The sequence below is a fragment of the Sphaeramia orbicularis genome, chromosome 6, assembly GCF_902148855.1.
Source record: "Sphaeramia orbicularis chromosome 6, fSphaOr1.1, whole genome shotgun sequence".
Lineage (NCBI taxonomy): Eukaryota > Metazoa > Chordata > Actinopteri > Kurtiformes > Apogonidae > Sphaeramia > Sphaeramia orbicularis.
In genome coordinates this window covers 17,980,313-18,007,524 of record NC_043962.1, presented here as the reverse complement: position 1 = coordinate 18,007,524, position 27,212 = coordinate 17,980,313, and the positions used below count along the sequence as shown (strand labels likewise).

General features: G+C 37.8%; 1 protein-coding gene across 1 annotated transcript in view; it reads right to left on the bottom strand.

Annotated features, from left to right (window-relative positions):
* Positions 1-27,212, bottom strand: part of tspan9a (tetraspanin 9a) — a 156,235-nt gene that overhangs the window by 15,529 nt on the left and 113,494 nt on the right. Inside the window, exons 2-3 of the mRNA XM_030137011.1 lie at positions 15,282-15,473; positions 6,114-6,188 (exon numbers count right to left, since the gene is read on the bottom strand). Of these exons, the coding sequence (XP_029992871.1) occupies positions 6,114-6,188; positions 15,282-15,473 (267 nt within the window). The remainder of the gene's footprint in view (positions 1-6,113; positions 6,189-15,281; positions 15,474-27,212) is intronic.

Below are 27,212 nucleotides of genomic sequence, written 5' to 3'. Positions count from 1 at the left end.
TTTTAAACAAAATCTGTCATGCATTTTCATGACAGACTGTCTCATTATTAAATTCAGAAGTGAGTCACACATGTAACGTTGTGACATTTAGCCACTTACATCAGGGCTGTCAAACTCATTTCAGTTCAGCTAGTGTGGCTACAGAACAAATGTTATCGAGATGCATAACAGCTTGAACTGGCTCTGTTAAAAAAGATTACTTTATTCATTACTGGTTTTCTTTAGTAATATTATTAGAACAAAAAAAAAAAAAACCATCCCTCTTGTATAAAAATGTTTGTTTTAGTTGAGATAGACATAGCTATGCAACCAGGCTGACAACCAGAGGTAATTTTACACTACCCAAATCAAGAACAAATGCAATGAAAAGAATGGTAATATACAGAGCTGTGCAAGAATGGAACAAACTACCAGAACACGTCACACAAGAAAACTGTAAAATGAAATTTAAGAAATCAGTTAAGAAACATCTATTGACCATCTATTGACAATTAATACTGAACAAACAATAACTCAAACCATGAATTATGGAAGAGCTGCAGCATCTAAAACTGATCACAATGAACATTTGACAGATAAACAGTACCACAGTGCTTTGCTTCACTTTCAGCTTCAGAGTCTGTCATGTCTTTTATGCATTGTGATTATCTCCGTCAACTCACCATATATTTTTTATTAGTAAGTTTTTATTTTTATTTTTATCAATTACTAGAAATTTCAGGCGACCCCATTTGAATTCCAGGCGACCCCATGTGGGGTCCTGACCCCAAGGTTGAATGACCCTGCATTTACACCTGTCTATGAAGATATGGTCAGTGCAAGATGACGTGTCAGCGACCTCGGTAATTCCTGCGAAAGTCTCATATTAGTTGATGTTCTAGTGTTTAATAAGCTAACCAAACACCACTTTTCTGTTTAGGAAGCAAAGGTCAGATCTGTGACATTTAGTCAACAAGCTAAAGTCGGAGAAGCTGGTGTTTTAAAGGACAAGAGCGAGCAAGATTTAATTCCCTTGTATTTATTCCTATTTATATCTTCCTTCTCATTAGGTTTGCCTCGGAGACTGAAAAACAAATGGTGTCTCAGAAGGAGGTTTGGTGAGCGCTGTGAAGCATTTAGAGCATCTCACAAATCACATGAACGTCGCTTATTTACAGTAGGTGGTATGACAGGTCTATAGACGAGCAATTAGTGTATTGTGTGAGTTTTATCCACTTTTCCCAACTGCTATATATCACTTAGAGCAATTACAATGATGCAACGGTGTTTATTTCCAAATGAACCAGTGTCCCTGCAGTACAATTTCACAGCAAAAACTCAACAGACTACACAGGTGGTTCTGCAAACAAGAAAAGGAAGATGTCGGCTACATAAAAATAACAGCCCATCTGTGAAACAAGACAAATGGTGCTGGCAGTAGGTAAAAATATAGTTAGTTAGAAATTAAAGTTTTTACAGCTTTGCCACCTCCTGTGCACACTGACAAGACAGCGGAGCTAGGAGGCACATACATAGGTGTTTGGCATTCATAACTGAGCGACTGAAGGAAAACAATGCAGTCGATGCAAAAATACTACTGTAATGCATTTTCCAATAGTGATGCTACTGACGTGATGTTTAACTGGAAAAGGACACCACTCTACTCCACGCTGCAGGATTATTTTTCAAAATCCTATTTCCTGTTTGTCTTCACTCTTGCTCTTATCTTCAGTGTTTAACCCTATCAAGCCTGAACCATTAAATCATTGACAGAAAATTCCAGTTCTTTAAAACTGGAGCCTTTATTGGTCTTTCTGAACAATTTTTTTTTTTTTTTTTTAAATATCAGTTTCCATGTATGAGTTTCAATTTTGTATCATATTTGATACATCAGGTCTCAGTGCTCGTAATGATTATTTTTTTAACAAACAAAATCATAATATAACACAAAAATATCTAACAAATTGGTAATTCCTTTTCAAAATTGGCAAAGTTCTGCCTCTTTCCTCATTAATGACAGTCTGGTGAACAAATTCCTCCCTCCTGGTGGATTATCTGTGTATTGCATAGGGATGGGAATTGATAAGAATTTAAAGATTCCGATTCCATTATCGATTTTGCTCATCAATCAGATTCCTTATGGATTCTTATGGGGTGAGTGAATAAAAGAGTACAAACAGGTGTGTTTGCATTAAGTGTCTTTTATATTTCCATCTCTGCACAGAAAGTACAACATATACAGTATGCACAAATAATAACTATAACAGATGATGCCGGGTCTGGTTCGGGTGGTGTCTCCTGTTGTTGTGCATTTGTGCACCTTATTTCCTTTTCTCTACCTTCAGAAATTATTATTTGAGGGGGCAGGACATTTGTTGCCCAGACCAGAACTGGCCTGGTGTTCGCCCTGCCACTAGATTCACAAGTGTCGCTAAGTAGCGAATCAAATACATGACATTCCTGTAAATGAATCACATGCTGTATGGACAAATGTTTGAGTATATTGGAGGGGTTTCACCCTTTTGAAGAAATAGAAGCTTTGCCAGTGTTACAAGTGACCATAGTATCGTCTTTTTAGAGCGTTTCTGCCTCAACGCCATGTTGGCTATGTTCTGACCAAAACAATGCAGCGTGCACGTGACGTCATCACGCATGTGCAATGAATGCAGAATCGGTAAGCAGAATCATTAAGCAAGCAGGCAAACGATTCCAAGGCAGCGAGCGACTGGGAACCAGTTTCAAAAAGAACCAGTTCTCAATTTCTATCCCTAGTATTGCATGTATCTAATCGTATACATCAGTTTTTTCAAGAAAAAAAAATACCACACTGATCATGCATAGGGCTTCAAAACTCATGTATCAAATATGATACGTTTGGCGTTATAGGGTTAAACATACCATATGCTATAAAGTCTTTAAAAAACATGATCCAGAACACATTGTAAATCATTTTATAGTTTCCCCAAAGGAAAAAAAACAAACCCTATTCTGTAGTATCGTCAGATCACAGAAGCCTTTTCAGCTTCAGTAGGTATATAGACCTTCAAACTAAACACCAAAGTGACATTTTACACTCAGAACAGACAATCATACCCCTTTTTTCCACTGTTCAAAGATAAACTCCAGATCAACCCCAGCTAAATCGTCCACTTTCACATCTTTAGATCGAAATACAAGTTCAGTCGACTGTATTACTGTTTCAAAGACGTTCTGTGCCCCTGCGCTGCGACATCATTTTTGGGTCATAAGGATGCTGTCATTGCATGTTTACTGTAATCGTCCTCTCCTTTGACTCCAAGGACCCAAACAACAGTTGCTAACAGTATTTTACTCTTACTCTCATTACATAGTTCTGAACAAGTGCGTTAGCTGACTGCCCCTAATGTGTAATAAATGATGTGGAGAGAAACAGCATCAGAACCAGAGGTCCCCAGCAGCACATCATTAAATAGGATACTTAAATCCCTCAGTTGCTCTGCAAGACTGTGCAGGGTAGCCCGAGGCCAGGGCATTCGACAGAGAGAGGGGAGGACCCCCACTACTCAGCTGTAATTGGTCTGGAAAAATAAAGCATGGCCAAGAACTGAACATAATTCTGCTTGCACACACATACAGTAAAGTCTAGACGTATCTGCTGGTTTGATGGCTGTTAGCTCGATAAATTCAGACTTGGCACAGCCTTTCCTGATTTTCTTCAAGAGGCCAACCTTGCCTCTTCATGATCCTTGACAATCTTGACTTCTCCTGACCCACTTTCTAAAATTTTACAGTGACATGTCATCAAAATTTATGATGCACATTCTGCAAATTTTAAATAATTCCTCAGAACTCTCCCTGACTCTTGCACATTCTCTCCTTTTCATGGTTTCGACGTCTCTCTTACCTATGCTCCTCTTCCTCTCACCTGTTTTTCACTCCATTTTCTTTTTCCCCCCTTCCCTTCCTTCCTACATCCCCCTATACACGCTCTAGTGCTTCCTTTTTTTTTTTTTTTTTTTTTTGTGTCCCAGGTACTGCTTCCTCATTCAGAGCTAATAAACCGTCGCTGGTGTTCGGCTCAGTATGTTGGGTCGGCGGAAGCACAATGAGGTCACACCGTTAAAGACGGATGGCTGTAATCTGGTTTGTGGCCCAGCCATCTGCTGTAGTCAGCTGGTTGCTAACTGCGGGACCAGCCTTTATTATACTACGACCTCAACATGGCATTTAATCAGAGAGCTTAACACCACTGGACTGTTGAGGTAAAAGAAGGGGTACATTCACATAAACCATACCTGGAGGCAAGACTGTAAAGGGAAAAGAAAATCTCCATTAGGTGGAAAAAAAAAAAAAAAAAAAAAAAAGAAGCAGCACCTCTTAAGCAGGATTAAAACATGGGTCTGACAAAATAGTGGGAAAGTAAGGAAGTGGAAATTTCTGTTCCTCCGGCTAATGGTTGTTCATTTTTTTTCCCCACATCTCGTCGACAGCTTGTCACCCTGAAGGATCGTAGTTCACAGAGACGTCATTCATGACTTAAAGATGTCCTATTTGAAAGACTAAAATATCTGTTTTGCAGGCCTGTGTCTATACACGTTTAAAAGCTGCCAACTACTGTACGTCTTCCAGACTCGTTAATAAATGCCTTGTGATTAGAAGATCAAATAGGAGAAGTGAATTAGCGATTCCTCTGATCATAGCCTGTAGAAGAGGAAGAGCAAAGCCTCACACAGCATATGAGATCTCACTTGAGAGATGCAAGTAGCAAAAAAAAAAAAAAACCAGAAACCAAAATCTTAACGCCGATACAGATGGACATGGGTTGCCCTTCATCTAATCCGGACATTCTTCAACATGCTGTCTGAGTAATTGGACTACACAATTTCCCCAAATTTGGAGGACGTTTTATTTGACAGCAATCTGAAATGCCAACTCCTATGATGTATAATTTTCTGTAATGACCTTGCCTTTCAATGACAAAACCCAATAAAGGAAAATATATGTGGTGATGATGAGCATTATCTTGGTTTGACATTCCATTAGGTCTAAGCCTGAGTAAAGATATTGTAAATTGGCGAGATGTGAGAAACATAAACAGACTAGAAATAGCATGAATAGGGCAGTTCTCTCCCCCACTACAGCCACATCACAGACAAATGCGTCTCATTTGATTTTTCACTTTAGAAAATCCTCTATCTTTCCCTGACTTCACAGGTGACGGGAAGACATAGCTGTGAATTCACTAAGATGTCTATTTAAATTCCACTGGAGAGATCAGAGTTTGGAGGTTTTTTTTTTTTTTCTCCAAAGTTAAGCCGGTAATATTTTGAAGATAAGGCAACAGACATATTTACTCCTGACAGGATGTGCCTGCGAGACCCGATCCAAATCTGAGAATGGATTGCCTGCTAAATGAATTCCTTTATCTGCCTGAGAGACCAAGTTTGAGCAATAACCTCAGAACAAAGAGGGAAAATTAGCCTACGTCCCACGGGCTGAGGTGGGGGGGGGGCATATGACTTTGAATATAAAAATAGGAGGATTTATTAATGACACATTCCTTTAACAGACAGAAGTCCTCACTGCTTGTCTGGCAAACATTTGTCACCTTCAGACTGGAACATTTAATTTCGACGTGAAGAGGAATGTGGCTGGTAGTAATCTCCAGATCTTATTGCATCGTCATCTGCTGCTACCGCATAGACATGCACTTAACTGGAACTGCTAGGGGTCATGGGAAATGTTCTAGGGACCAATTACAGGGAGCCAACTGTTGGGGATTGGTGTGGATTTGGGGCCTAACCTCTGACTGCTGGTTTTAACAGCAGAATGAAGACCAGCTCCTGGATATGAAACAACCAAATATATAATAAACCACACACCCCGGAGGCAACAGGAACATTGATATGTTTATCACTTTACCACCTTTTTATTGCTTTGTTTTTATTGTGTGTGTGGTCCTGGTGCGTATTTTCTGACTTTCAAACATTAACTTTCCAAGGTTTTCGCATTCCACTGCATGATTCAAGGCCTTGGCAGCTTGTGTTCACAATACGGATAAGCTGTGAAGTGCTAGAATGCATTGAGAAAATGTCATTAGCCAGAACAATAACAGACGTGCTTCAAACTTAACATGAAAAATAAAATTAACTTACCTTATCTGAGTACACAAAGAACAGGATGAGCAATATCAGCTCTGCCAGGAGAATTATCAGCAGGACAATGAAGAACTGTCAAACAGAGGGAGGGAGAGTCTTGTTTCAACAATTGCTCTGGCACATTGTATCTCTGTATTGTCAATGACAAAGAAAATACGTGGAATATAAATTTGAGATACAAGGTCATCATCGTGTCATGTATGTGTTTTGACGGTCGCTGAAAGTGGTGTGATAGCGTAGCCTCATAAATAAGTGGAAATCACAAAGAAAGTCATGATCAAACACTATCATGACACATTAAAAGACAATCACTGATGTACCATGATAGAAAAATAGCCAAAAAGAGCAAAAAAACCAGGAATTATGTATTTATTCTCTGTAGTACAGCACCTGTTTCACAGAACTTATCTGAGCTAAAACAGCCTCTTTGCCTCTTTGACCCTTGTATAATCCTTAAGGCACAGGTGTCAAACATGTGGCCCGGGGGCAAAAGGGTCCAATCCAGCCCACGGGATGAATTTGTGAAATGCAAGAAGTACACTGAAGATATTAACTATCAATAGTGTTAAAATCATTTCAAGTCAATTCTATCTAAAGTGGGTCAGACCAGTAAAACACTATCATAATAACCTATAAATAAAGAAAACTGCAAATTTCTCTCTTTATTTTGGTGTAAAAAAGGTAAAATTACACAAAAATATTTACATTTACAGACGAGCCTTTTACAAAAAATGTCAATAACCTGAAATGTCTTATGAGAAGTATGTAGAATTGTACCAATATTCTACCTGTTACTACAGGTTTTAAGTATTTGTAGAACCACTGTGATCTGTAAGCTGTGATGCACGTGTATATATGATAAACTAAGGTGTAATATTGTTAAAATTGCACTTATTCTTCTTAAGAATTTTTGGGTTGTTCATATTTGTTCATGTTATGTTCAAGTACAGTTTGTAGATGTAAACATTTTAAGTACAGATTTTGACTTTTTTCACTCAAAAATGTAAGAGGAAACTTTTGAGTTGACATTATTTATAAGTTCTTATCTTATTTTTTTTTATATTATTTTAGTGGTCTGGCCCACTTTATAACATATTAGTCTGTATGTGGCCCCTGAACTAAAATGAGTTTGACACCCCTGCCTTAAGGTCATTGGGCCCATTCTATGTTTATCATTCAAAAAATAATGGACTTTATTCTTTGTTTCATATTTCATGACTTTTCCTAATTGGATGAGAACAACTGATTAAGCATAAAATGATCATGATGATATTTTTTCAATATGTTGAACTCATATTGCAAAAAAAATAATAGTTGACTTTTTTTTGCTTCATATTTCATGAATTTTCCTGATTTGATGAGAACAACTGATTAAGCATAAAATTATCATCACTGTTGGTCCATTGTATGATTCTCTTTAAGTGGAAGTAACCTCTGCCACACACCTTTGTGCAACGGGTGCATGATTTGCTTTTCTTTTAAAGTTGGAAATGATTAAATTTTCTGTTTGTGGACAAATTAATTTGTTTTATCAACAATGGAGTCCTTTTTTCTCTACTGTCAACAAGAGCATCCTGCTGTCTCCTATGTCCATTTGACGGAGAAATTTGTTGTTAGTATACATTATATTAACTCTTAATCAGCCCTGAGCATTGTAAAGAGGAGTTGATTATATTGTTTAGCTTATTTGGTTGTTGTGTTTTTTTCTCTCTCTTTTTTGTGTTTAGTGTGTTTGTAGGTTTGTTGTATCATTTTTGTGTGTGTGTGTCTGTGTGGTTCCTTATGTCTAGGTACGTTTATGTAAATGTATAATTTAAAATAATAAGAAAATAAATTAAAATTATCATGACATTTTTTCAATGTGCTGAACTCATTGCAAAAAAAAATTTAGTTGACCTTTTTTTTTGGTTTCATATTTCATGACTTTTCCTAATTTGATGGGAATGACTGATTAAAGGTGCGGGAGACTTTCGTTACCAATATTTCATCAAATCTGTAAAACCTCAGTCATATCCTCAGTATCATGAATCTGTAAGTCTTTCTGTGATTACTCACCAGAATCTCTTCCCTCATGATGAACAGTTTCTTAGTGCCATCCACCATAAACAAACCATGTATTTACAAACAGAACTGGGAGATAACTTGGACATCTTCAGAATTTTTTCGCGATGTGCATTGTGGGAAGGGGAGGTTCGCGCAGCCTGACAGTGGCAGTGCAACCATATGATATTATTTGGACTGAACAAACATAATGCGGAAACAGCTGAAACGTGGAAATGGCTGAAACACAGAAATGGCTGGAGGGAAGCGGAGCTCCGCCTGGCAGCGGCAGCTGCAACAAACATGACGCGGAAATGGCTGGAACTCCGCTTCCCTCCAGCCGCTTCTGCATTTCATCTGTTTCCGCATTGTGTTTGTTGCAGCCATATAATATGATATGGTTACACTGCCGCTGCCAGGCAGCTGCGTGAACCTCTGCTTCCCACAATACACGTAGCAACAAAATTCTGAAGATGGCTCTGTTTGTAAACACATGGTTTGTTTATGGTGGAGTACATTTCAAAATTGTTCACTGTGAGGGAAGAGATTCAGGTGAGTAATAACAGAAAGACTTACAGATTCATCATACTTAAAATATGACTGGGGGTTTAACAGATTTGATGAAAAATTGGTGGCGAAAGTCTCCTGCAGCTTTAAGTATGAAATTATCATGATATTTTTTCGATGTGCTGAACTCATGTTGCACGCATTGGTGTTCCTCTGGGGTCAGTTTTAGCCCAAGCTGTTCTATCTGTGTAAAACTGGTCTGTGTGTGTATGTGTGTGTGTGTGTGTGTGTGTGTGTGTGTGTGTGTGTGTGTGTGTGACCTAACATCCCCACACATGCAGGTGCAGAGTTGATATTTTTGAGTTGATCCATAACAGGATAACAGGGGGGGTGGGGAAAACAACTATTCCCAGCAGAACTTTGATACTTCTCGTGTTGTGGGCATGTGGGAAACAACTGGACTTGTACACTGACAAAATGAGAAAGCCAATGTAAGCTTGGAGTTAATCACATCCAAGTCTTTCCAACTACACATGCCTCCCCTCTAAAATTAAAACAGCATGGAAAGATCCGAACTGTTAATGAACAATGGATGGACTTCTCACTGCAGAATACATCTCGTGCAGTCGAAAAAAAAAAAAAATACAGCTACACTCCTACATAAGCTTCACAGATTGTTCATAAGGGCTCCGTGATCTACTACTTCATCATTTTAGCCATAGTCAGACCAGATATAATCAGACAATATATGCTAATGCTATAATATAGTAGCCTGCGGACACGTACATAGTCGACTGCAGGTTGCGCTGGTCCTTTTAAGAGGCTCTGATTCACACATCTCATCTCATATATCTGTGATTTGAACTTAGGTGCTCGACGACTCAACCAATTATTTTGATTCTTTGATTATTTTTTAACATATGCATGAAAAAACATCATGCCTGGTCAATTCCACTTAAGTTGTCAGTATGAAAAGCAACTCAGACTTGTCAATAGTATTACACACTCAGATGGGTTAAGGAAATGGAAAAAGACTGATCAAGGAGGAGGAGGGAGCAACAGAGCGATGAAAAGGGAGAATGTAAATGCCAGAGGGCTTGTGAATGTGTCAGAGGGAAAGAGGAGGTTTAATGATTTCTAACAGAGCCTTGCATCTCATCTACTATTCTTCTCTCCCTACTTGACTCCCATTCAGCTCAATATTTACAAATGTCTTTTGCGAGGCATAGGAGGAAGCACGCAAACCTACTTTTTTTTTTTTTTTTGAAATGGTGTTAATTTCAACTTCATTTGGGAGAAAGGGCTATTGTTTGTGCTGAATGAAACAATCCTGACAGTTTGTCGTTGCTTGAATGTGTGGGATGCCAGTTTAGCGTGTCACAAGTCGCTTTTCCATTGACCCTCAAACTGCGCAAATATAACTTGCGCATAAAAATTTACCAAATGGAAAAACGACAATTTCGCCAAAAGTCTCCTTTTTTCGATTAAAAGTTTTTGCGCTGGCAAGAGGTGGTTTTTCAGGCGTAGCGCAAATGGTATATCACGCAAAACTGCAATGGAAAGCCCTTTTTTCGCAACTAGAGTCAGGCGAATTTAAAAAACGGATGTTGACATACGTTACAACAAGCTAAGAAGAAGAAGAAACATGTTGCGGTATGTGTAGGCACACCAGGAAACTAGAGCTGCAACCGATTCATGGATTAGTTGCTTGAAGCGAATGCAAAAATTCAGGATTCGATTAATCGACTTGAATTGATTGAAGGGAAATATTCTATTGCAGTTTTCTTGAATTGAAGCTTCTTTGCGCGTCACAATAAGCGTCCGTGTGAAACACAACAGTGGAAGCAATGTTTAACAGCAGAGAAATGAAGGAAACAAAGCTTTGATTCAGGAGAATTGTGGTTGAATGATTTTTTTGCATCACTTTGAGTCGATTAATTTGTTGCAGCGCTGCAGGAAACCCAATCATTTTTTAAAATTTAGTACGAGATAGAGATAGAGGGGTAATATATAATAATAATGAATATATCTGTAAATCAACACCGTATTTACATTCGTCGCCATGTTTATGGAATGACTTCTCGTGTCATCTCGCTATAATAAATAAACAAATCATCGTATTTGTGATTTAATGGAAAAAACGACATTACGCCCTTCTGTTTTTTCGACATTTAGTAAATATCGGTAAAGTTTTGCGCAGATGTCCAATGGAAAAGCAACTACTGTTGTGCTTTCACAGTCAGTTTGTCACTTCACTTTGTTTTGTTGCTGAGGGTAAAAAGAACAGCTTCTGTATGTAGAATTGTTGGTGTTCTGATGGTTTCGGTGTGAGAATGGTTCATGTTACAACAAGCGAAGAAGAAGAAGAAACATGTCGCGGTATGTGTGGACACACCAGGAAACTAGAGCTGCAACCGATTCATCGATTAGTTGCTTGAAGCGAATGCAAAAATTCACGATTCGATTAATCGACTCAAATTGATTGAAGGGAAATATTCTATTGCAGTTTTCCTGAATTGAAGCTTCTTTGTGCGTCACAATAAGCGTCCGTGTGAATCACAACAGTGGAACCAATGTTTAACAGCAGAGAAATGAAGGAAACAAAGCTTTGATTCAGGAGAAATGTGGTTGAATGATTTTTTTGCATCACTTTGAGTCGATTAATCTGTTGCAGCGCTGCAGGAAACCCAATCATTTTTTAAAAAATTTAGTACGAGATAGAGGGGTAATATATAATAATAATGAATATATCTGTAAATCAACACCGTATTTACATTCGTCGCCATGTTTATGGAAAGACTTCTCGTGTCATCTCGCGATAATAAATAAACAAATCATCGTATTTGTGATTTAATGGAAAAAACGACATTTCGCCCTTCTGTTTTTTCGACATTTAGTAAATATCGGTAAAGTTTTGCGCAGATGTCCAATGGAAAAGCGACTACTGTTGTGCCTTCACAGTCAGTTCGTCACTTCACTTTGCTCTGTTGCTGAGGGTAAAAAGAACAGCTTCTCTATGTAGAATTATTGGTGTGAGAATAGTTCACACATGCAAACACAGCTTTGAGGGCGTATGTTCTCATTTAGTAACAAATCACACTTTTAAAGATTTAAGCCTGGCTGTTTCAGCTGGATATTTCACTCTTTTCATCCCCCCAGCCCCCCTCCCTTTTTTTTTTTTATAAATTTGCCTCAGTAAACAATTTTTGGCAAGGAAAAAAACGACTGAAAATCCACTGCAAAGGATGTCTGGGCTTTGAATATTTCTAATCCAGTGAGAGTTGTCCGTAAAGCTAACTTCAGAGATAATATGTCAAGGTGGATACTTAGATCTGTTTGCTCCAGAAGATCTAAACCCACTCTGATGTTTCCAGGTACCATAACACCCCCCCCACCCACCCCCACCCCCTCATTCCCCTTCCTCCTCCAACTCCCATCCTTCAACCTTGGATGTACTGGACAAAGAATGAAAGCAAAAACAAACAACTACAGCAGACGCCCTGAATTATTGTGGCTGTGAATGTCCAACTCCACCACACACACAGATGTGGCAAGAGGTTTAATGAGAAACATCACAACTTCTCTATTTTCCATTAAGTCTCTTTTTTCTCATTCCAACCCCTATCCCCCCCCCCCTCCTGCCCATTCGCTTCCTCTCTCTCTGCTTCACAGTTGTTAGGCAGGTGAAGGAAGCCATGTCGAACACTGAGGATTTGGTGGGGCTTTTGACTGATGCAAGAGCTTCAAGGGATTGAGCTGTTTGTGATGTTTAGTACCCAGAGCCTCGACTCCAGTTCTCATTTAAAGTTTCTATACATAAAACTTTTTTTTTTTTAACCAGATCCCAAGCAACCCCCATTCCATTGGTTGAACTTTTGTAATTAACTTGTGCTTAAGATAGAAACACTTGTACAACTTTGGGCAAACAGTGCAATGTCAAGGCAGAGTATTCTTTGTAATGAATAATAGAACGTTCTCAATTACGAAGCACAAAAATATCAAGTGCCTTTAGTGCACTACACACTCTCATTCAACCACAGTAGGGGCTCAAAAGGGTTGACTGCCACATCTTTCCTTAATCTGTGACCAAGACATGACTGTACTGGTGTTAATTTGCATGGAAAAAGGATCCCACGGTTCAGCTGTAAATTACACGAGGTTTAATGAAATGCAGACCCAACTCTTCCTGTCAGTTGTTTTTCATTGCTGAGGTTTCTCTTGGAAGACAAATACAAATACAGACATGCTGCCATCTTCTCACTAGCCTGTAACCGGAATGTGTAGGTGTATAGGCATTGATGTGAGAGTCTGTCTACATTAGATATTTCTTTTTTTGTTTTTTTAATTCCTTTTTTTTTTCTCTTTTTTTTTTTTTTTTAATGGGCTCACAGGCAGCTGTCTGTACCGATAAGGCAGCAGCCGACACCAACTGTACTCCCAGTCATCATTGCCCATTTTTCTGACACCTTTGCTTGTGTATCCTTTTTCATTTGGACATTTTACCAGGGAGTATCTCACATTACTTTTTTTTTTTTTTTTCCTACTTGTCTTGTCCAGCTTCCTAACAGCAGAATGGTAGTCTGGTTCCTTTTGGTGCTGAACAAATTTGCTTTGCTAAGGTTAACTTCATAAAGTATATGAAGCACCCTTTGATATTCTACTGTGTTTATTATGAGTTTTGTTGAACCACATTTCAATGCCAGACCTGACATGGGGGATGGGGGGGGTAGAAGAAGGGGAGAGAACAAGACAGAAGAAGGTGGCAAAGACCCTCACAAGAAAGTATCAACAATACAAACAGTAATAACCATGGAGACAATTATAATGGTAACAATAACTACAACCAGAACTGAGTAAACTGGGCAGAGGAGAGAGAAAAAAAACAAATCAAACAAAACTACAAAAAAAAAAAAACATAACAAAACACAACAATGAAATGCATAAGACCTATGAAATGATGAATATAAGAAAGCATGAACAAAATATCGTATACCGTGTTCGCACAAATAATACCTATAACAAATAATACCAGAAACAAATCCACACATCAATTGTTCACATTCATCTGCTGTGACAGAGTGAACCAGGCAAACAGACTGAGGTGAAGAACACAGACATGCAACCACAACCACACTCCCTCCAAGGATCAGGGACCGACCAACATTTCTGTCAACATTTGCACGACTGATATCTGTTGGGTGTCTATAAATTGGTTCAGAGTCTAGCTCCGACCGACTCGATACGTAAAGTATCATGAGATAATATTTGTTAGGATTTGGCACTATATAAATAAAAATTGTTTTATTGATTGATGATATAACAAATCGTTAGCCTCATAGCATAATTGCCTAAGTCATACACTACATGGACAAAAGTATTGGAACACATTGAAAAAAGGTGTTTCTTTTCTAACAGGGGTCTGGGATAAAAAAACAATAATGACAAATGGACCACATCAGTCCAGTTCTGAGGTCTCTACACTGGCTCCCTGTCTCTCAGAGAACAGACTTTAAAATTCTCTTGCTAGCATATAAAGCACTGAATGGTTTAGGCCCAAAATCCATCAGAGACCTTCTAGTCCAGTATGAACCATCCAGACCACTCAGGTCATCTGGTGCAGGTCTGCTCTGTGTTCCAAAAGTCAGAACTAAACATGGAGAATCAGCGTTCAGTTTCTATGCCCCGTATATCTGGAACAAACTACCAGAAAATATCAGGTCTGCTGAGAGTCTGAGTTCTTTTAAGTCAAGGTTACAGACTCACCTGTTCACTGCTGCCTTTGACTAAAAGGCTTTCAACTTTTTAAATTTTATATTCTCTTTGAAACTCTGCACTGCAACTCTTACTTTATTATGTGTGTCTTTTTATATTTTTGGGTTTTATGTGTTGTTTTCTTACTTGCTGTTTTTAATCACCTTTTACATGTTTCTTTTATAATGTTTTAAATGTGTTTCTTTTTCCCTGTCGTTGTATTTCAATGTCCTGTGTGAAGCTCCTTGAATTGCCTTGCTGCTGAAATGAGCTATACAAATAATTCCAAAATGCATCTGAGATGGTTTTTGCTTAACTTCTCTCAACCTTGATTCTTTTTGGGGGTTTTTGTTATATCCATGACTATGATTTTAAATGTTCGACCTCTAAATTTGTACAATATTTTTCATGCTCTGACTGTGAATAATAATGTTCTACCACAGCTAACCATGTACTTTCTTCACATCTTACTGAGGAAGAAAAATCTCCCATTATAATTTGAGGAAATTTTAAAGTTTATAGATAATATGGACAAAAATATTGGGACACATCATTGATACAGCTCATAAGATGTCCTGTTCATGCAGACTTGAGATATAAACATTGATATTAATAATCAGTGTGATATTTATTAAAAGATAAAACTACATTATGACATTTTTACATTATTGTTTTATATCCCAGACCCCTGTTAGAAATGAAAAACCTGAATTCAATGTGTCCCAATACTTTTGTCCATATAGTGCCTGACTTAGGCAATTATGCTAATTATGAGGCTAACGAAATGTACAACAAAAGTGAATATGCAAAGTGTGCCTGTTTGTCTTATTAGAATTAGCATCGTGTAGGTATGTAGCTGTAACTCACGCTCAGAAGCAGGCACTTGTTCTCCTTGATGGCACCCAGGCAACCGAGAAAGCCTGTTACCATGACAATGGCACCGATGGCGATGACCATGTTGGCAGCCGACAGTGAGGGGAATGAGGGTGAGAAGGTGGCGAAGCTGCCCTGAGACACAGAGAGCCAGATGCCCACGCCGAGCAGCCCACAGCCACATAACTGCAAGGCAAAAGATAAGACAGATGACAAGGTGAGTAAAGGAACAAGAGAACAAGTCATTTTCACTTAAATAACCTACAGTCATCAGTACAAAAAACAACTTTATTTTCAGCTTCTCCTATCCTGTGACGACAGATGCACATCTACAGAAGTGGTTCTCAACCTTTTTTGGCTCCTGACCCCATTTTAATATCACAAATTTCTGACGCCCCAGACATTAAAAACTGAGCTTTTTTTTTTTTTTGCTAAAATTAATTTTTTTGATCATGTAATAGTTTGTTATACTATGTTGCAAGTAAATGTTAGTTTTACATGACATTTAGTCTATATAATATATATTATTCTGGACAGAGGCAGAAAAGCCAGGTGTAGATTACTGCACAAAGTGAGAATTTTATTTTCCTTGGTCAGGATATGTACAGTCAGTCCAGCTTGTATTTACAAGGCTGCACATTAATACTGAACAAACAATAACTCAAACTATGAATCAGGGATGTAACGATACAAATATTTCATATCATGGTTATTGTGACCAAAATTATCACGGTTATCATTATTATCACGATAATATTGAAATTATGCTCAAAATGTTCAAAAAGTACTTACACACACACTGAAATAATTTAACCAAGTTGTATTTAAAAAATAAATAAATAAAATAATAGGCGCAATGTACTTTCTGTTGGCAGAAACATTCAAATATTAACCCTTAGTGGTCTGAGCCTATTTTGTCTGTTTTTTAGTCCTTTTGATTTTGCCTTTGTTTACTATACCCATGTTTGGTATCTTTTTTTTTCAACACAACTTCATTTATATCATCTGCCTATTATTTTATTTACTTTAACCTACTATATCAACATAAAAGGCCAGAAAACACACACACACACAAAAAAAAAAATCTGATTTGAAAAATTTATATAGTTTATTGCACAGGTGTCAAATTCCGGTCCTTGAGGGCCGGTATCTTGCATGTTTTAGATAATTCCCTCTTCTGGCACACATGGTTTAATTAATGATCAGCTCATCAACATGCTCTGCAGAAGCCTGATAACAATGGAATAGCTTCTAGGTGTGACGGAAGAGGGAAATATCTAAAACATGCAGGATACCAGCCCTTGAGGACCGGAGTTTGACACCCCTGCTTTATTGCATAAATAACACAGATGCTTAACGAACCTTTTCAAAGACTTTAAAGTAAATAATGGCTCCAAATATTAGGGATATAAAATCAAATTTGTAATAAATCAAAACCATAGTCAAACATTTGACATAAAAGCAGATCTTTACATAGGTGTTTTTCCCTAAAAGTGTGGTAATCAAACACGGTTATCATGATAATTAGAATTTAAACGGTAATACTAACCGTCTGCAATTTTACCGCGGTTTACCGTTATACCGGTAATCGTTACATCCCTACTATGAATTATGAAGGAGCTGTAGTATCTTAAACCATTTGAAAGATAAACAGTACCACCGTGTTTCAGTTTCAGCTTCAGTTTGTCATGTCTTTTATGGATTGTTATTGTCTCTCTCAACTCACCATACATTTTTTATTAGTAAGTTTTTTTGTTTTTTTTTTTTTTAATCAATTACTAGAAATTGCAGGTGACCCCATTTGAATTTCAGGCGACCCCATGTGGGATCCTGACCCCAAGGTTGAAAAACATTGGCATTAAATGAACATAAATCCACTCTCAGAAAGCCCAATGCTACAAGCTCTAGTTCCCACTTGGCTGCCTGGGGAATTCCCACGCAGTCATCCATCACTAAACAATGCTCAAAAAACAAGAGGGTTTACACCAATTACATCTATGATAAGCCAATAATAGCTCTGCGAGAGATTAGAGAAAAATTTGGACTTGGGCCGTACTGGTTTACAAGTTTGAGCTGATTACATTAAATCCAGAACAAACAGTTGTATAATTACTGGCACTCCTAAAGTGAACACTCCCCAACTTCCAAAAATCATCTGTAGTGGATTGGAACATCACCTAGAGGGAGCAATTCCCTAATTCCTCACCGGTCCCCTGTTGATGTATGCGAGGTCTACTGATGCAACGGAATGTTTATGGAAAGCTTTGATTGGAGGCGTGGAATGTCCCGCCCACTAGTATGTCAGCTCATCTATCAGTGATAACAGCAATTCACCACTCCGAGAAATATGGGAGCTGGTGACATTTTTGCCTGCATTTAATAGAATGAATTACCCAAGGCAATCTTGGCATGAATAAAAAAAAAAAAAAATCCCAAATGAGGTAAAATATGGGAAAGGCAGCATGGTAAATCACTGCATCGCCACCTTTTCCACTTCACTATTCCGAATGCTCCCCCTTTCCTTTCTCATCTTTGCACGGCTGCTCGAGAACACTTTAATGCCTGACAGCAATATGTTCAACAGACCTGCTATGCGTGCAAACAAACGGACAGAGGCATCCATTCCTCCACGCACATCTGCACATCTAATTCACAAAGTCGTCATCGCGAGCAAGATACGGATAAATCTGTCGTGTTTTTGTCTCTTAAAAAAAAAACATACACGGTGCTAATTTTCTGGAGCTGACAAAGTTCAAGTGAGAAATAGCACAGCTGATACTATAACTTGGAATACGCAGCAGCACCTCCTTGACAAACAAGTGCAACTTCAGTATGACTAATAGCACATTTCGGTTGATAAGCACACCCGGGGGCGAGCAAAGTCACTTAGAGCGTGTACAAGTACGCCCAAGTAAAAAGTGGCTCTTGGTGATTGTAGATTGTGATGTGGGGTTTCAAGTGTGAGTCCCATGAGGTGCTGAGAGATGCCTCGAATCTAATGAGCCCTATAGGATCTAAATGTATATAAACCGTGGCCCCACGTTCAGTCAAAGTGTCGAAGGCAGCTCGGCTCGAGTATCACGAGTGCGTATTTACTTCAATTAACCTGTGACCTTTCATCAGTGAGGACCGGCTTTGTGTAAGCTGACCGCCATTTATAAAGGTGCCTCAGTACATATGTAGGAGGCGGATGAATAGCCCCGAAGGCTTGTGCTGAAAACAAAGACGCCTGCAAATAAAAGTGGAAGAATGAGAGCCACACCATAATTACTCAGAACAGATAAAAGCCCTTGTTGCCGGTGCTCAGATTCCATCACTGATTGACGGTGCTGGCCAAGGTGAGGAGGATTTTGTTCAAGACTCAAATCTTTGCTGTAACAACCACATGCTCCTGCCAAGGACAAAAGCAAAAGAGCCTGTGAACATGGCCCTCATATAAAACTCTAAGACAAGGATACTTATTTGTAGGGATGGGAATCGCTAAGAATATAACGATTCTGATTCCATTATCGATTTTGCTTATCAATCCAATTCCTTATTGATTCTCTTATCGATTCTCAGTGGGTGAGGGAATAAAAGAGTACAAACGGTTGTGTTTGCATTAACTGTCTTTTATATTTCCATCTCTGCACAGAAAATATACCATATACAGCAGGGGTGTCAAACTCATTTTCTTCCGGGGGCCACATTCAGCCCAATTTAATCTGCAGTGGGCCAGACCAGTACAATAATAACATGATAACCAATAAATAATGACAACTCCAAATTGTTTTAGTGCAAAAAATAACATTCAATTATGTCAGTATTTACAGGGGTTGGACAAAATAATGGAAACACCTTAAAAAAATCAACAAAATATAATTTAATATGGTGTAGGTCCGCCTTTTGCGGCAATTACAGCCTCAATTCTCCGAGGTATTGATTCATACAACTTGTGAATTGTTTCCAAAGGAATTTTAAGCCATTCTTCAGTTAGAATACCCTCCAACTCTTTTAGAGACGATGGCGGTGGAAATCGACGTCTTACTTGAATCTCTAAAACTGACCATAAATGCTCAATAATGTTGAGGTCTGGGGACTGTGCCGGCCATACGAGATGCTCAACTTCATTAGAATGTTCCTCATGCCATTCTTTAACAATTCTAGCTGTATGGATTGGGGCATTATCATCTTGAGGTGAAGGTGTTTCCATTATTTTGTCCAACCCCTGTACATTTACAAACTATCCAAACAAAAAGGATGTGAATAATGTGGAAAAATAAAAGGAATTTGTTAAGAAATATGGCTGACCTTGATTTACAAAAATAAAATCAAATTAGAGCAGAAAAATAAATCAACGTATAATATTTAATAGTTTGATTTATAGGTGTGCATTTTACGCACACTTGGTGACAGATGCTAGTATTTTTGAACATTTGACCTTGCGCCAAAAATAATAATGCAAATTAACCGATGTTGGAGTTAATCATTGACATATGCCAGGATGAAAAAAATCCAATATGTGATCCACTTTTTATGTAGTATATTGAAAAAATAATTTTTTTTTGTGTTTTTTGCATCCAAAAAAAATGGTTTGTTTACATTACAAACACAGCATTTAAAGGGTTAAAAATATGACAATTATTGAGTATTTGGTATTTTTTATTTACAGCTCAAGTTGATGAAATAGAAAAAAAGTGTAAAAGAATTAAAAACAAACTGTATGAAAATTTTTTGGACATTATTCCACAAGTGTGCCAAAAAGGCACACTTGGTGCTTAGTAAGGGCCTCACTGGATGAGATACTGGAGGGTTAAGACATTTCAGGTTGTTCAGGTTATTCACTTTTTTTTTTTGGTGAAATTCTACTTTGTTTTAGTGTAAATACATGAAAATATTTACATTTACAAAGACAAAAATTTGGAGTTGTCTTTATTTATATGTTATTATGATATTATTTTACTGGTCCTGCCCACTTGAGATTGAATGTGGAACCTGAACTCAAAGGATTATTATTGTCAGTGTAATTTTTGCATTTCACAAATTCTTCCCAAGGGCCAGATTGGACCCTTTGGCGGGCCGGATTTGGCCCCGGGGCCGCATGTTTGACACCTTGTGCCTTATGTTATTGAACGACCCGTGCTACCTCCTGAGCCATAGCTGGCCCAAGATAATAGAGGAGTCATGTAACACATTAAAATTCTGAGATAATAATATTGTAAGGTAAGGAATTACTTTAAAAAAAAACAGTAACAAGTAATCTGTAATGTAGGCCTGTAACGGTACACGTACCGAACCGAACCGTTTCGGTACACACCTGTTCGGTTCGGTACACAGTCTGTTGAGAAAAAGGAACGAAAGACATTGTTTGATGCGGAACTTTAAATCCGCGCAAATTTCACACGGATATATTGAAGGAGCACACAGTGACCCGAAATATGAAATAGCAGCTGATAAAGGGTAAAAAAAACAAACAAACAAACAAAAAAAAAAAAACAAATATGATGTGAACCTGGAAGGAAGAGACTGAAGACCCTCCACCATCAGTCCAATCCAGTTTGGATCAGTTCAGGTTCAGGTGAAAGACAACAACAAGGAAAGAGACGGTGATAAGACGAACGTTGTTTGGCCCCTAGGAACTACGGTAGTTCTACAACACACTATCTCTCTCTCTCTCTCTCTCTCTCTCTCTCTCTCTCTCTCTCACGGACGCTGTATAACAGAGGAATAGAACTCGGAGTTGGACACTGAAAGTATATAAAATAAAGTTTCACTTTCCTTTCACGCCAGCGTTAGTTACGTTACTTATGGGCCGGACTGCACCCCCCCCACCCCCCCGGCTCCGACCAAAAAAACAAAACAAAAAAACAACAAACAAACCATCCCCCAGACAAATCGCACCTTGCACGCGCACACACACACACACACACACACACACAAGTACACAAAGTGGCCTAAACAGTTTGTTAGCTGTCCTAAAATAAATAATTTGGTTAAGTTTGTTGTCAGTGTTGCTCTTCAGTTTGTTAAAACAGAATACCAGTTTAACCTCCTGTTAATGTTGCACTTCATACAGAATTTTTTTGTTGATATTTTTATGCAGAATGTGAACTGACAGAACTGTGATTAGATTTTTGTTGTTTGTTCAAAATTAACTTTCAGGGAAAAGTGCAATACTAATGTTTAAAATACATTTAGTAATATTAATAATTTATTTTATTTTCTATTTGATTTGTAGCAGCAGACTTATATTATTCCTGTTTTCCTATATTCTATTGTGTCCAAAAATTGGGGGAAAAAATGTTCAAAAATTCATAAATGTATTAAAGACATTTTGAGGGGTTTTCTTTCTTCCCGTACCGAACCGAAAAAAACCGAACCGTGGCTTTCAAAACCGAAAACGTACCGAACCGAAAATTTTGTGTATCGTTACAGGCCTACTGTAATGTATTACAGTTTGGAAGTAACTTGCACGACACTGAAGATCACTGCGTAGTCCCACTCTTAAGAGCAAGAAAAAGAGAGGTGCAGCAGTACTTGAAAGACTTTCAATCATCTGTCACCTAAATAATTCAGAAGCGACTGTATTTGCTGGAAGGCACACACCGGCCCTTAATGCTTCCCTGATTAAAAACCAGAGAATGAAAACGTCAATTGAAAACACTGGGAAAAGGTCATGTCCCAATGCAAAGTCCCTAATATACAGAAACACAGCTGATAGTCTTCCGGAGGCCAGATTATATAGAGCGTGTAAGGGTTTGGGGAAGCAGCATGGAGGGAATAGTAAGTTTAAGGGTCCACATAGATAGAGTGGATTTATAGGCGGCGAGGGGAGCACCAAGAGGTTTAAGTGTCCAGGTGGTGAGGGATACAGCGCCTTCTCTTAATTGTGTTTAATGCCCAGTGAAGGGAGATCGTCCAAGTGTGTCACTCTCTTAAGTGACTGTGAAACCACCCAGCCCCCACTCAATCTGTCTTTTGGAACCTACCAGGAGCATGGTTTAATCTCTATCCTCCTTACACTACTACTACCACCACTATGACAAAAACACTGTCATCAGCGCCACAGGAAATACCCCTGATCTCACTAGTTATCCGTCCCTGGCCACTAAGCTTGACCTCAAGACTCTCCATTGAGCTCCTTATCTTCTTTTAATTGCTGGACAGTCATGTTTATGTTTATACCCCATGAGCAGGAGGAGGATCAAGGAATCTGCATAAACTGAAGAAGCTTGTAAACAGTCACAAAAAGAGACTATTAAAGCAGCGCTGCCCTGTCATTGTTATTTTATCAAACACAGTCGAAGCAGCTCCAGGGTTATGATTCAGATCTCGGGTCAGACAAATAAAATGGTCCATTTAAATATTTTCTTGTGCGAGTTATATATAAAGACTCCTTTAAAACAAAAATAACAGTTCATGCAAAAAAAAAAAATGTTTCAAGTCTGATCTGGGTAATGTGGTGTAAATCAAAATGACAAATGATGCAATTACTTTTTGTGATCATCTTGCATCAGCGTTGGGAAGCAAGTAGTTTTTTGACAGTTCCAGTTCGTCATTATGACTGTCTGAGCAGTGTTTGAAGTAGGGGTAAAAAAAAAAAGCTCTATAAGCATCAGCATTACATCAGCATTACCAAATCAAACTAAAATGTTTCGTAATGTCCCGTTTTGTTGTGTGTGGATCAGCGGTGGAACGAGATGGACAGGACAGAGGAGGAAGATAAAGAAGACAGAAAGGAAAGGACACGCTGTAAATTAATGAGAGAGACTGAAAAACTGGAAAATTGAAGATACTGAGCTGTGACTGTTAAATTGACTGTGTGGTCTGGGAGATACGGTGTCTGGAGAATGTATAAACCACTGAGATACTGGCCTAGAGGCAACAGACATCATAGATGTGACAGGACATAAATGTGAATTGTATGTGCAATCTTACTGTAGCCCAATCTGTGACAATAGAGAATGCATAAGAGATATCCTTGCTTCTGGCACAGCACAACTAAATTTAAATAAAATATACCTGTCAGGAGTCAAAGAGGCCTGTACCAGCAAAACAGAATGGTTACAAACTTTAACTCATAAAGAAAATTTGGTAACACTTTACTTGAAGGTCTAGTTTATAATGCATTAAGCACACATTAATAAGATATTATAATGCATTTATAAAAGTCATTACAACAGTTTATGATCATGTACAACAACTTATACCAAGGTTAATAAAGTATTATAAGTGTGGGCATAATGTATTATAAATTCAGCTTTCATTATGTTTTATACATCCATACCAAAGTGACAACAGTGTTTGTTGGAAGAATCTCCAGTCCTGGGTTACAGAACACATTATCAATTGTATGATATTATAACACAAGTATGATGACGTATGAGCAGTATCTGCTGGCTCTAAGTAAAGTGTGAGTCAAAAATTATACATGAAAGTGTTCTTAATTACTCTGTATTTTGCAAAAACAAAACATTAAAAGAACAGAGACGGTAAATAGAAATGTTACATGTTGCTTTATACATAAATAAAAAATAATGTGGCAGCTCTAAATCTTTGTTAATTCAAACACATACTTTTTTTTTTTTTTTTAATAAATATGAAATCCCTAAAATAGATGGGTATAGGGACCAGTGGCAAAACTTAACAAAAGTTCCCCACCTAAAAAAATTATTTCCTTCACACTGCTTTGGTATGCATGTATAAAACATTATGAAAGCTGAATTTATAATCCATTATGCCTATACTTATAATACTTTATTAACCTTGGTATAAGTTGTTGTACATGATCATAAACTGTTGTAATAACTTTTATAATGCATTATGAATGCATTATAATGTCTTATGAATGTGCGCTTAATGCATTATAAACTAGACCTTCAAGTAAAGTGTTACCGAAAATTTCTCTATATCTAACCTTTCGTATGTGATTTATCATCATTTAATATATTATCCTCTGTATTTTGTATTTTATCACTATAAATCGCATATTTTCCTGTATTTAATTCACTGATTCACTGTACATCAGAGGTCTCAAACATGCGAGAATGCAAAAGGTTCCAATGCGGCCCGTGGGATGAATTTGCAAAGTGCAAAAATTCCACAGTCAAGGCTGTGGAACTCAGGTTCCACATACAGACCAATATGATCTACAGTCAAATAATAACAGCAGAATAACCTACAAAAAATAATGACTCCGTATTTTCTTCTCAGTTTGATGTGAAAAAAAATAATATTACATTATGACTATAAATAATGACAACTTCACAATTTTGTCTATGTTTTAGAGCAAAAAAATAGCATTAAATTATGAAAATATTTACATTTACAAACTATCCTGTAACAATAAAATGTGAATAAACTGAACAAATATGAACAACCTGAAATGTCTAAAGAAAATTAAGCACAATTTGAACTATTTTCTTACTGTTACTAAGTGACTTGACCCACATGTTTTTCCTTCTGAAATCAGAAAAGGGCTCTAATAATGCACAGTGTTGCATTAAAATGACATTTTAGGACTCAGAAAAATCAAGCATGTCATCTAATTACAATAGTTAAATACATGCATTAACCCTTTCATGCATACTGGTCACTCCAGTGGACAGCTACTCTACAGCTGTTCTCTTGTATTTTCGTGGATTTTGTTGTTCTTTTCTGTTTATTTTTTGTTGTTGTTGTTTTTTACACATATCTTTATTAAAGTTTTAAGACACTACATATGTTTTCTGACATGAACTGGTAAAATTATGTAGATCTCTCCTGAGAATAAACCCCCAGAATCACAAGCCCTCTCCATAGTTTTCACACAATTTATCAGTAAATACATGTTTCTGTGCATCAAAAATTAAATGTGTGGTGTCCAGCTGAATGGATATTTTTGCAACTTCATGAAAATAGGTTCATAATAATTTTATTTATTTATTTATTTATTTTATTTTATTTTATTTTATTTTTCATTTTTAAAAATGTATTTGAAACAATTTTTTAATTATTTTTTATTTTATTTTATTTTTAAATTTATTTTTCAGAAGAAAATTTTCAATCGCATTGTTGTTTTCATGCCTGAAGAGGAATAAAAACACTCAGGAAAAAATTTTGATCAAGGTTCTCATAATTCGTGCATGAAAGGGTTAATACATTTTAAGAGTAATATCTTAACCTATTACATTTCGAAAGTAATTTTCCCTTTGCACACAATCGGCTTTACATGCTAGAACATTATTACAAACTTGGTACAGGACATTGGCTGATTGCTTGTTTGCAGGGTAAACCTTATATATGCAACTTGACACAGTATGATTCTGCACCAGTTATTTGTGCACCTAGTCCACAACAACACAGTACTACACAATCTTTTTTCCTGTTTTCTTGATCCAAATACAGTATTCACCCTTACAGGGCATGGACATGATTATGCAACTGAGGGCGATGCATGACAACTCGGCCCACTACTATTTCAATTTTAACAAGCTACAGCACCGGAGTGACTGTCAAATGGGTAATTCTAGTTTAGTTACTGGGAAACGGTGGCAAAACAAACCATTTGCTTGGCCTTGTCTTGTCGACGTCCCCTGCAAACAAGCAGTTAAGAGATACTTCCTTCCCAAATATCGATGCGAAGGTTACTTTTACATTCAGTGCTGATAAGAACACACCTTTCAGCCATGATAATGACAAAATACTCTGAAGGCTGGGATACAAAACTCCTGGCTCTTAACACTAAATTGAGTTCAGAAAGTTAACAGTACTTCTGACAGGAAGGAGAGATGCCGGGTGTAATTGTGCTTTATACAGGTTGATTTTTTTTCCAAATCAATGACAAAGACTTCGAGTGGACAAAGAGAATATGTGACCTTTTCATAGGCGTTAGGCAATATTTTGAGAGTACCTTAGTGGAAAGCCTGAATGGATTTCAGAGTCTAAATGCCATTTGCGGAAGAGTTGACACAAGGAGCCTTAGCAGAGTGGAGCGAACCAAAAGAATAACATTAATGTTTTTTTTTTTTTTTGTGGAGGAAATTGGACGACATGAGATGTGACTCTATATAGCTGGATGGATGGTCTCCTACTGTTTGTGCTCTATAACAAGCTATGGATGAAAATAATTGCACTAGTGCTATGTCAGGCAACTGAGAGGTAACTTTCCAAACAGCAAGGTGAGGTGAAAGGGGTCAGCAATAAGATGTGTAGAAGAGGGATGGGAAGTATTAAGGCCAGAGAGATTGCGTAGACACATGAGATGTGTGTAAGAGAGAGAGAAAAAAAAAAAAGAGCTTAGAAGAAAATAGAGGCTGACCCTTCATCTGAGTGGCTGGCTCTGAGAATTATCAGTCTCTGGCTCAGTGACACGAAGCCACCCGACACAAGAACCCAGCTTCAATCTCTCCCGGGGGGTAAAGAGAGCGAGAGTGTGTAGGTGAAGTGCATGTGTGGATTTGAAAGTCGGAGAACATTTGACCTTTTTCGGACTCTGAGCACTCGAGGAGGTCACCGTGGGAATACGTCGTGTCTACAGAATGACAGCTTTTGTCAAATTACTGCTGTCATCTGTGGCTGCACTCATCACAAGCGCTGAATACCCCTGTGAATGAGTTTGTGAAGTCTGACTGAGAGAAAGTATGCATTTCCTGTTGAGTACGCCGAACTCGCCATTCTCTAGCTACGCTTTAAGACCGGATAAGTTGAGTTTAACCCTTTCATGCATGAATTATGAGAACCTTAACCCATAAAGACCCAAACAACCACTGGCGACCAAAATCATCTACCCTTATAAAATGTTTAATAACTTGTGATCCATTAATCCTATCAATACATTTAAATAATTGGTGTAAAATGCAGTTTGTCACCTTTTCATGGTCATCAGATATGACCCATTTGGATGTTCAGAGGCTCCATAGTTACCATGGAAACACAGTCATCTTCTACAACATTGATTCACCAGTA